The 12,702-nt window shown below is 38.1% G+C and overlaps 1 protein-coding gene across 2 annotated transcripts in view; it reads left to right on the top strand.

Moving 5' to 3' along the window:
- dlc1 (DLC1 Rho GTPase activating protein) overlaps positions 1-12,702 on the top strand; it is a 101,954-nt gene that overhangs the window by 29,124 nt on the left and 60,128 nt on the right. For both annotated transcript variants that reach the window (XM_088633527.1, XM_088633519.1), the window contains exon 5: positions 5,502-5,535. In XM_088633527.1, coding sequence (XP_088489653.1) covers positions 5,502-5,535 — 34 coding nt within the window. The remainder of the gene's footprint in view (positions 1-5,501; positions 5,536-12,702) is intronic.

Below are 12,702 nucleotides of genomic sequence, written 5' to 3'. Positions count from 1 at the left end.
ATGTATGTTTCATTACGTTTTGGGAGAAGAACAAGTATATTGCATTTTAATGTATTTAATTATAATTAAGTTTAAATTGAAAGCTGGTCAATGAGATGTTAATGAATTGTCCAGAATCTGTACCAAAACTAAATGTACCGTTATGTGATTAAGGTTCAAGCAGGCACATGCTTTAGAAATGACAATATACTGTAAAATGCTACCCTGTGTATCTGAAATATCTGGATCAATTTCCCTGACAGCTCATAAAGAATACATTTATAAAAAAACGAATGTCTGAACCAAAGGACTACCCTTCCCACAGTCGAGTCTCACCTTTCCTGGGAGGTGGTCTGGAAATTCCACCTGATAGAGCGTCACCCACTGGTCCAGCAGGTCACTTCACTTTGTTTATGTGCAGGTTCATCGATCCCAAAGGCACCCTCAATGCCCTAGACGCTGCGATTTCCTACAGTTCCATGGAAAACCGATCAGTCGTGTCTGACTAACACCGCATCTAATTTTTTCCCGCATGACTTGTGTTTACCAGCTCAATAGATACTGAAAGAAACACGATTTATGCAACATTGCTAAGAAATGCACCCCTGGAGTCAAAAGTTTGCTTTCTGCACTGCTGTTTTTTGGCAAAACTGGGACAGATTTAATCAGTTAGTCACTAGTGAATACATCTAGTCCTAGACAGACGTTATTGAATTGTACTGCACTGTACATCAAGCACAGTTTTGTTCAAAATTGCAGCTACAGAAAATCTAACATCACTGCTATCTTTTTTTTTTTACCTTAACCTGCTGTTATGGAGGAGTGCACTGTTAAGATAAAACTGCTGGGGACTGAGTGTGCTTTTATGGTATTGTGAAATAGTAGAGACAGACAGATTGGGACCAAGACAACATTTTATCTCCTGATCACACAAAGTATGCTCAGGTATTTTAGGAGATTTACATTCTTCATGCTCATCACATTTTTGCATACTTTTAATTTAGTTTAATTTAGTATTATCGAGGTTAGATTTACTGGTAAAATCACCTGTACATCAGAAAAAAACAATAGCATTTACATAAATGGGAACACACCTCACAAATCAAGGAACCACTCCGATGCTGCATTCGTTTCACTGTGAAGATAAAGGTTTTCGCCGAAACTGATGTTTATTTCTATTGAGAAAGATCCAAGAAGTGAAAAGGAAAAATACTATGGCATTTGAATCTGAAGAGAGACTATTCCTGACAATTCAAATTCACATTTCCCTGCGGTGATAATCCTCATTAACAGACCTATTATAATGTGCTTAATTTGCTCTGCCAGTGAAGTCATGCTGTCTTTCAATCAGGACAATGCAGATTAGCACAGAAGATTCTAGTATTTTTGTAGGTACATGAATAATGCTTTGGTAGCGCTTTAAGTTTAAAGCTCAAGCTTCTGTCAGCTAGAACAGGATAAATTCAGTTTGTGCCATTAAACACAGGTGAAAAACTTGATCATTTTTGATTAAAAATACATCACAACCTTCAGTAGCTATTGAGTACTGTATATTGTGAGTCCAACGATGAGCAGTAGATAAAGTTCAGATTGACTATATATTTGCACATAGACAACAGCTTCTTTTCCTGGTCTCTGGCTGTGGCTACCTGGCACCATAGTAATTTAAGCTGCAGGCAAAAAGCTTTTACTTAAATTACTATTTTTAAGCCTCCATGCTCTCATTACAGATATAGCTATAACTAGATTTTTTAAAAAAATATTGTGTACAATTATGGCACTGCTACAGAAAGATACTGCTGCTCAGGAATCAGTCCAGAGAAGAGCAGAGAGATACAGTCAGGGGTCTGAGGTACTGTAGTGTCCTACACTGACAGGCTGAAGGAGCTGAACCCTGCTAGTCTTGAACAGGAAAGACGAAATGAGTTTAAATCAACTCAGAATGACATTCTTCGGCGTGAGCATTGAAACATGATCCAGCAGACACAAGTGAAAACTGCGTTGAAGTGCGTTTAGAATAGGAGACACATCTGTGCCCAAAGTGTGGTGGGAGTGTGGACTGTTCAGCCATGTTTCTGTGGGCGATTCCTGGATGAGATCCTGAGATCAGTGAGCCACCAGCTCCCGAACAGGCCACATGAGCCAAACTGCCTCCTCTTGTATGAATCCTTTCTGAAGTTCTTATGTGTCTACAGTATCACTTACCATACACTTACCAGCCTGATAGTTTGCCTTCAGACTAAACTATGTATTGCTTCTGCTAAATTTTACTTTAGATCCAACTGCACCAATTGAGATTCATACAGACTTGTCTGCGTTTTAACTTGTGACTCATTTCACTGCACATCTGTCCTGGGTTTTTCAAAATCTGCGTTGTGTTCTTGGCCTTCGGTTGACCTGTGTGCCAGAGAATTGTCCTAAACGGCAGTTAAGCACCTCAATGGGTCTTAAAGACAATGGCAAAATTTACAATCTATAAACTTCTCAGCACAGATTGTTGTCTTGAATCATATCATTAAAATTCCGCTTTTATCTTGCATTCAAAGAAGTCCCTGTGTTTAAAGTCTAGGTGTTTTGAAAACAGGGCATTCCAGGCCTTCATGGAGACACTGTGCAGCGCCGTTAAAGATTTAGTGTTGTTGTGAATCCTTTGCTTTGTTTAAAAGTGACTCTCAACAAGTTGCAAATACTGGCAGTTCACATTTCTTCGGAATTTCGAATGCTATGTGGGTGTTTGCCTAATCTTAGCCAGCGCCTGTGGATTAAATCCAGGTCAGAGGTTGAGGTCAGCTGTTGAGCCTAATGTCAAGTGTCAAAGAAAGCCCCAGCACTCCCTGTGGACTTTACTTTCAATCTACTTTAACCGCTTTATTAGTAAATATATATTTTTTTCTTTTCACAAAAGTTTTTTTTTTATTTCACCTTGCAACAGGATGTCTTGAATTCCTGTTACACAACTGTAATCATTAAGGAAATGGGCTCAATAGTCTAGTCATGGGAAAAACAGAATCTCTCCCAGTTCTGACCAACATCTGTATGTTAGTAGTCTTGACACAGTCACACCAATATTTTTAACCCCCGGTATTTTTTGGGGGGGATCTGAACTATGGAGAGGACTACACGAAAGGATATGTTCTCCCGTTCTGTAGAGTCTTGTACCCTATGCTCAGCATTGGTATTAAGCATGCAGGAAGTCCTCAGCTACGTTGCATGTGCACTTTTTTATTGCCGAGCAGTTAAAAGCAGGCTAAGCGATATCTGAAATCAGTGTGGCCAAAGTGTCCAGATTTTGAATGAAGTCTATAGCCACCTAGGTCTTGACAAGAGAAGAGAGATATTTATCCTTCTGTTCCACATGGTTTGAGCTCTTTAAGTGAGATGCTCCAAATTTGGATGCACATTATCATTAATAATTGGATCAAACTGCTTTTCCAATCTCTTGTCCTTTCTACATTCCATTGCGTTTCACGGGCATGCAGTTCAATTCCACAGTGTGCTCAAGTGTGTCAGGTGAAGTGAGCCCCTTGTTCAACTGCTGCCTTTACGTCACTCAGGTTTGCCTAAGATGTGGGATCTTTCAGGCGTTGCCACAGGTTGATGATCCATATGGATTCAAACCTGTTCAAAACCAGCGAGTACGGACATCTGTCAGTGCTTTATGAACTTCAGACATTATTCAAATGTTTATGTGTGCAGTCATGGAAGACTTCCTACAGTTATTCAGAATGAGTGCTTTTTCTTTCGTGCTGTGTAATATGGATATAAAAATCACATACAGTATGCCTGACTTTCACTTCACAACACAGCCATAAAGCGTCTTGTATTGATGCACACAAGACTAAACTGCAAATTAAACTGAATTATCAATACAATTCTGAAACCAGAGATTTTATTTACAACTCTCTGCGAATCTCAATGAAAACGCCAGTGTAAATCTAAGAAAATTGCGAACAATAACTGATTGTTAAATATTTGTGATGTCTTTAATTTATCAAACTTTATTTTAAAAAGTAATAGAAAAGAGGTATGTTGTTTTAACCTTATGATTCCAGAATAATATTTTAAAAAACAGGTTAAAATTGTTCAAGACATTCTGAGGCAAAATACATTGTCAAGTTCCAAAAAGATGCAATATATTTTAAGTGATTTTTTACTATTTTAAAGAAACTTGACAGGCAAAGCTATAGTGTATTAATGTTTAATAAATGTATACCTAAATACCTTTGACATCTACATTTTAACATTTTTTCCAGTATTTGTCTGTGCATACCTATAATAAAGCATTATTAAATCCAAAAATTAATCAGCTCAGGCTCAGTCAACATTGCCAAGAGTTAAACATACATTTTTAGGAGAGGAAATATGTGAAAAATGCTTTCTGATATTTTTTATCATTGCTTTTGAATGTTTCCAAGGCTAAGGAATAAATGAGACATGTTTGTGCCAAGAGCTGAGGTCAGTTATTCTCTTTTCAGACTCAAGAAAAAAACACAAAACAGGAATGGAATTAATTGAATTATCCTCAATTGCCCCAAAGAGAACTCATCTTGCACATCAAGAGCTCATAAACATATAACAGATACGACATAGGTACAATACAACAACACTACGATACCATGATACAAAACAACATCACTCAATCACAACTCTAAGACATCAGACTATAAAATATCACTTATCATTTTCGGCAGTGGGTTAACTAAATTTAGTTCCATGGTGATGAGGGTGTGAGAGTCAGTTAGATATGTTTAATAGCATGAAATTATTCTGATGAGAAGGATGAAACAAAACAGTTGCAGTGAAAGTTCAGAAATTGAATTTATAGTTTTTACTGGAACAAACACAGCATTGGTGAGCGCCAAACTTGTAAACATCTGAAATGTCTTATTCACTAAACAAACAAAATGTAAGGCTTGAAGTGTGTGTTTCCAATGCCTGTAATGTAGAGAAGAAACGTTCTTTCGGATTATAATGCAATCATATCATCTGTTTTAAGGGAGATGCAAAACGTAAAATTAAAATGTTTCCTTGATAACACCGCGTTATACTTGAATTGTAAAAAAAGGTACCATTGAGTGAAATCCGATGCTTTTGCACAGCCTGCACTATAATATCCATAGACAATGAATTCAATGATGGAACAGTTCTGGGAATATCGCTGAACCTTTGAAGAATTCTCTTGTTTAATCTATAATGGTGCTTTGCAAAAAATGTTCTTTGCCTGTTTCCTATGAAAATACTAAACAAACATAACACTGACTAACACTTAAGTAATGTGAAAAGAACGCAGGTGACTGTGAGGTCAGGAATTCAAAAATTGCAGTATGATACTACGTGTATTTCACAACACTGCATTTCGCTGTTGACCAATAATTGAAATTGCAGTTACCTGCCTATTGTCAAGCATACTTTGATGCAAACAAAGCACACAAAATGAATTTCATAATGATGATTATTATCAATGAAATACGGAGTCATCATGAAAGACTGTTTTACAGCTATTTTTTCCTTCTTTCTTGTAGATAATGCCTGCAATTTCAGAGAAGGAGAAAGCTGGTGAGTTCAGACAATTTAAATCAACCTACAGTGTCTTGAAGATGTAATCATACTTCGATCCCTAAACTTAACTGTTTATTTTTTGTGGACACTAAAATGAATGCAAAGTGCTGAGAGGGCAATGCCTCGGGTTTAGCATCATTTTGCCTATTACTGCTTTGCAGATTTTGTGCAAATATCAGTTTGATGCTGGTTATAAATATACCCTGATGTGGAAAATCCAACATATACACATAAAGCTTTAGTGATACTGTAGGCAGGAAGTAGGTGAGCATGTGCAGTGCGAGGAAAAAAGATCAGATTTCATTTTGTAATGAACACTAGGGAAATAACAGAGACTATTTCCATGAAGCATTGCTGCCCCAGGTTAATCATTACGAGCTATCTGTTTGTTTCCAGGGGTTATGAACTCTGGGCTTCAGAGATGCACATTTTCAAAGTCTAGCACGAATTATACCAAATAGATGTCTATATTAATGTGAGGATTTCTAAAAATTGTAAATGGCTTATAGTTTAGTTCATAGTAGAGAATATGCATTAAAATGTCTAAGCAAAAAAAGGGCAACTCAAAGAAATTACTGCATCGAATTAAGAAAACAATTATGGATTTGTGTAGATTGTATGAAACAAGTTTAAGTTCTAAAAATATTTTTAGAAATCAGATAATATCATTTTTAGGTATTTAAACATTATTCCAGACGTGCGGTTGTCAGATGTTTATCTTTCGTTGACTGGTGTCTGAACATAAATACAGCAGTTTCTAAATACTGTATGCAGAGGTCAAAGGGCAGGGCATGCATTCAGGGGGCAGGTCGTCTGCCTTGAGGGGCCACAATGCCCTTAACAGCATAGCTGATAAAGCACAGGGACCGATGCATGTTTAGATAAACTTCAAATGCCTGAGCAGTAAGGAACTCTAGAAAACACTCATCTGAAAATCACAGATAAACCCTGTTTAGCTTCTGCTGAACCTTCCACTCCTGAGCAGCACCTATCCTGTCACCAGGATCTGCCTCACACACTCCACCATTCAGTGTGCACAATCGGCTTTGTACTGCAACTCAGGCAAGGCCAACACAGCTGGGCCACATACCCAGTGTAAACGCATCCATTCTGAATCTTGCTACTGTAGTTGAGTTTATTGAAAATATCAGAAAGTTGTTCTCCATTGCCTCTTGATAACCCTCAGTCCTTGTTTTTGTTACACAATCATTCAGCCCCTATAATTAAGAAACCTGTAATCTTCTAAACCCATTTGAAAAAAAAAATGCTCGTAGCATGTCATATTCATTCCAAGGCATGAAACAGACATCTTTAAAAAATCTTCAGTAATTCTCCGATATCAGGTTCAAGAAAATTACTCTCTCACAAGCTTAAATTCCAATCATGTAAGACTTGTAAATTTTAAATATATTTTTTTAACTTAACCTCCAAAACTGGCAGCTGTTTTTAATTGTTTGAACCTTCACTGTTCCTTCATGAAGGTCTTAAAATAAAATGAAAGGAAATCTCCAGGAGATTTCCTGCTCAGACTGAAATGGGCTGTTGTTTCTGGCAGTAAAAAGATTCCCTCTTGCCTACTGACATGTCTTTAGTGTCGAAAAGTTGGGAAGCAGGTCAGAGAGTCAGACCAACCTTAAAAACTAATGGATCACAGCAGGGCAAAGTTTAAAGCTCCTACAGATACAGGCTGATGTATCTGCACACAGGGGGCATCAAAGTCCCAGTCTGATGAATCAGCTGGAGACTTTCGGTTTTCACTCTTAATTACACGTCTCCTTGAATGCTTTCTACATACAAGACATCCTGTATGTCTCATGCTGGGTTGAAAGACATATGCTGATCAGACATCCATCCTATTATTTTCGGCGTTAAAGGCAGATGTTAGTGAGCAGCCGCCATCAATTTGCCAGCTCCAGAATATTTACCCTCTCAGTCACAGGCAGACTGAAAGTGCGAAAACACTGCAATATACAGTACATGCACGTTCTTCTGCTTCCCAAAGCATTTCTTAATGCCATTAATAGCTCTCAAATGTTGTCAGTGTGCTTCATATTTTAATATATTATTAATCATGGTTATACAATGAGATTAGTCAAATCAGCAGGAAATTATCACTTATCCTGGTGCAAGTCTAATGTCCTACTGCTTGTAAAAAACAGTGGGAGGGTTGAAATTCACCACATTTCCTTAGAATCTAAGTGAATACATAAATACAGTTCAAAGCAAACACAGTAAACCTTAACAACTCCAAACCTGCTTGGTCTACAGGGTATAAAACAGTCTTGGACCCTGCCTCAAAAATGTGGAATAATCTTCTTAGTAACATCAAAGTCTTCCCTTATCTCAACATCTGCATTCAAAGAGTACCATAGATACTGCAGTACTTAGATACCATGCCTAGGAAAAGCCTTTTATCTGAATTAATCTGTGATTTAAAGTTGAATGATTCGGCATCTTCAGGTTGATACATGTGCATACACAAGAAGCTTGTAAAGTCCTTTTTTAAGCTATCTTTTTTTGTTTGCTTTTCTGGATATATATTTCACTTTTAAATTTAAGAGGAATTGTTGGAAGTAAAAACTAAGCTTATCTACATGGTGTTTTAAATATAATGAAACTGTTTAGTTCATGTATTTAACTTTTAAGTTTTTAGGAAGATGAAAAATACATTCTCTTTTCCAAGCTAAATCCAACAAATGCTCTGGACATGTATCGGCACTACTGTACTCTTGTTGCCCATATATTCCTTCGATACTGTGGTCAATCAATTGCCTGTAATCTGTTGACAGGAGCAGAATTACAGTTTGGCCTCAAGCAAAGGTGTCTAATGTGAGTCTTGCCACAGGGCTGGTAACTGTGAAACTGTGTTGGCTGCATGGAGTGCACTGAAACAGTCAGCAGCTGTAGGTAGAAAAAAATCACTGGTCTCCTGTAATGAACATCCCTTTCTGCTGTATGACTCAGTCATTGTGGTGAGAGTACAATGGTGTTTTCTTTGACGAACAAGCACGATTAGAATTCACCATTGAATTCTAGTACGAGCGGAACGTGGAAAGTAAAATTAATTACACTGAAGTCAATTAGCAGCCCCGGAGCTCTCGGGCACTACGGTGAATGCAGTACCTTATCTGAACCCTGGGCCCTTTTCCTATTCCTTTCCCGCAGCACAGATCTCTTTGATGTGTGATCAGTCATGCCTGTTCGCATTCCTCCGGACTTCTCCAGGCCTGGCTAACAGGCCCCGGAACAATGAGCTCTTGGTTGCATTCACCTGCACCTGAGAGGCCAGGCCTTTCACTTGAATGGAAGATGAAAGCACTCCTGTCACTAAAGTGTTTCAGGATATTAACACTGTGACCTGACAAACACGCTTGTCATTTCCTGACTGCTGTCCAGGAATACAGGAACCTTCTGTCACTGCAGAGCTGCCCACTGTGGAAAAAAGAAGGAAGGAGTATGATCAACGCAAATCTTAACGATCCCAAATGAAAATATTCTTTAGAAATCCACAAGCAGTCAAGGTAAAACACCAGTAATATTTTCAGTAAGGACTAGTGCACCATGTGTCTGAATAAATGTCACAGCAGACACCAAGACATTAATTTTATGTTGTTGATAGAATTTGTTATTATCCTAATGTATTCATACTGTATTTTCTTCTTTTGCTATCATTATCAATCCATTCAGATGTCCTGGCGTTTAGGCCTTCATAAATGGAGTGGTCTGTACCTAAACAAAGCTCATACAAGCTTTCTGTAGATTTTCTTTTATGAAATATCATATTTCTCATTATATTAAACCCAGTTTAAGGGTCTGATAAAATGTTATGCTATCAAATATGAATTGTACGCCTCTTCAAAAAAAGTTCTATATTTTCTTTCATACAACATAACAAGCAGTTCGAAATGTGTGGATGAATGAGGAAACTGACATTCTGTGATGAAAATCTTGGTGCACTTAGTAAAGGGATTGTACCAGTACTCTGTATGTGTGTGTAAAAGGACACAGTATATACAAAAGCTGCTCAGGCATTTTATCCATAAGAAACGTCTATGCCGGTCAACATTTCTTTGCCACATTAGTACCTTGTCAGTTCCACTAGGAACATGAGGCTTTTGTGAAAGTGAGCTCATGAGCAATGTATTGAGCTCAAGCTGTGTTTAATCATGTCATCAAACTTCAAAAGGCACAGTACATCTGCGCTTCAGAAAATCACTGTGACCTGGCATCTGCTTGTCCAGGTATAAATAAGACATTTGGTGAGGGGACAGCACTCCCAGCTGTCCCCTCACCAAAGCTGTGACCAGAACCAGGAACGATACCATATCTATAGGGGCATAGCTACTCTCCTCCAATCCTGACGTTGATTTCCCACTTTTCAGCAGACCTGCTCTGTGCACTCAAGATAAGTCCTTGGGCTGTTATCTGTTCATCGCTTGCTAAGCAACAGCTACCTAGCAATTTTATCAACCTTGACAACAAAGCTGGATAACTGACATATTTATCATGTCATATTAAAACAAATATTAACATTCCGGATGTACAAAATGCAAGCAGTTCTCTGGGATTTTTTGCCCACTGGCTTCTGTTTTGAAATGCATTCCCGTGAATTGCAGCAATTGTTAGTGTCTATCAGTGCCCAGAAACTTTCCCATAGAATAACAACATGCAGCTGGGCTGTGTTTTTGAGTTTCTCCCCTGTTCTCCCCGATGTGTCTGATGCATGTAAAACTTCACTGTTCCTCACGTGTTTTTCACATTTTCTGTTGTGTTCATTGCTCATCCCTTCCACTTTTTTTACAAACAGTACTCAAATGTGCTTCTGTAAAGAATTCTGAATTATTTGTCCGTGGCCTGGCTGCATTTCACTGTACACACACCATCATCAGGCTTAATTGGCTTGACTTAATTCCCCCTCTCTCTTGCTCGTATGGTCAGCTTGTAGCTTGTGGGCTTTAGTTTTTGAGCTAGAGCTGACTTGCACAGAGACCGCATGGCTTGGATCACTGTGCTCCATTCTTTCAAGTGAGTGCCCTTCCCAGCAAACACAGAGATAGAAGCCAGTGTCTCCATTATGTTAAATACTCTTGTGGTTTTCCAGCAGCCTCAGGTATTTGCTACACAGTCATGCCTGTAAGGCTGGAGTGTGCTGTACTAATCTTAATTAGACCCAGAGATACCTGGCTGCCTAGCAACAACAAATTATAGAACACAACCGTTGCTAACTTTGACCTATTTTGAGAACATATGGCAAAATTTTGTGAAAACTGGTGTGATGTTAATGCGTAAACATTAACTGTAGCTGTATATTGACTCTGAGTTGCTGTTATGATTAGGATGTGGTGAATTTCTAATCCCAGTAAGGAATCTACTGTACCTGTCTGCTCAGTAAGAAGCACTGTCTTTGTGTTTTTCCAGAAACCCAAGACAAATGGTTTGCAGTACTGGATAACCACTGGTGGCCCTTTAATTTATTTGTTAGGACTTTCGTTGGGTTTTATCTTTCATTCAATTTGTGTACATGGAAAAAGCCGTCAAGATAGTATATGAAGTTATACTATAGGACGTCATCAGTTAATCTGTGGTTTGTAGCATCTTCAGAAATCTTTGCATTGCTTTTACACAGAAATATAAAAATCAATCTTTACATCAAACAAATCTGAATATACAGTACGACTGTGGCCAGATTCAGAGATAAGTAAAATGTGGGTTCACATTAGCCACGTGCATTGTGCATCTAACATTTTCTGAAGTTAAAGATTTTGTAGGATAACGTCTTGTACAGTACAGAGTTCCACACAGATTTTCATCAGGAGCATTTCCTGGTTTATATGGATACTGTGATATTGCGACTAAACCTATTTAATTTACAGATAAAAAAGCAGAGTGGATAATGAGGTCAGCAATGACAACTGAGGTGCACCAATATTGAAAACTAGGCAGAAACCAGGTATATTAAATGTAGTATTAATAAAGCTCCAAAGACAAAGAACAGAAATGCATTTATTTATATGCAGAGCTTTAGCAAGTTTGCAATGGAGAAAACAGAAAATTGCACCATCCCAGTGTGTGAAGTTGTTAGAAACGTATCCACAAAACACTCACAGTTGACACTTTTGCCAAACATGGTTCCACCAAGTATTGACTCAGGGGAGTGAATATTTACGCAATCAACATATTTTAGTTTTGGATTATTTTTGCGGTTTCTGCTGACATTCAACTTCTTTCCCTATAAAAATGTTTAGTTTAATAATTTCAGTTTTGATTTAAAAGCTCACCACTTTAATAAAACGTTCATACATCATTTGTAATTCAGCAAAATGAGACATATTTGGAAGAGAGCGATTCCCCTTGGAAAGCTCTGCGTCAGATGAGTGGCTGCAGACCTAAACAAGGAACCAACAGAAAGGACTTTGATGTTAATATAAGTAGTCTCCATGGTGATTAAGTTACATTTTGCACTTCAAACATAGTAATGCCCACAATAATTGTGAAAAACTCGATGCACTTGCTGTCTTCTTTATAGAAATTAAATTGTAATCAGCGTAATCAACAATGAGTAATATAACTGCAAAAGAAATATACAATTTTATCATGAACTTCCCCAAATGGAAAGAAAATCCGAGAGTGATCGGTGTTTGTAATGTTTTAGAGTCCTTTGTAATAAATTGTTTAACAAGCTAAAACATCTCTGCCAAACTGACGCCGAAGTGCCCCTGGCCTAGCAAAATGTGTCTTGTTTCCACTTCAAAGAAATACGGTTCCAGACTTTGCTTAGAGAAAAAGTTAAGGCAAGTGTCAGCCCGAAAGATGGCTAGAGTTTTTGGAACAATAGATTACTTAAACATTTTCTTGGGTCAGTACCAGTGTGTAACTGTTAACTATGAGACAAGGAAGTGTCCTTTTCCAAAAACATGAATGAAAACAAATCAGATTGCATGGGAGGGTTGCAGCTCATTTCTCAGCTGAAGGTCTGCCCGGTCTAAAAATAGCACAGTGGGAATTTATAAACACAGTACAACAAGGCAGCCTTCCAGCGGCTTGGAGACCCTTTCAGGATCTGAGACCATTTCAAATAACGCCGGTGAACGAGGCACAGGAGAGCACAACACACGTTGAGAAATGTGGATCCAGTTGAAATGACAAAGAAAACTGCCAAGACAG

This window comes from Lepisosteus platostomus, chromosome 1, assembly GCF_059453375.1.
Source record: "Lepisosteus platostomus isolate fLepPlt1 chromosome 1, fLepPlt1.hap1, whole genome shotgun sequence".
In the NCBI taxonomy this organism is placed as follows: domain Eukaryota; kingdom Metazoa; phylum Chordata; class Actinopteri; order Semionotiformes; family Lepisosteidae; genus Lepisosteus; species Lepisosteus platostomus.
Note: the sequence above shows the minus strand (reverse complement) of the source record. Positions and strands in the feature narration are given on the sequence as shown.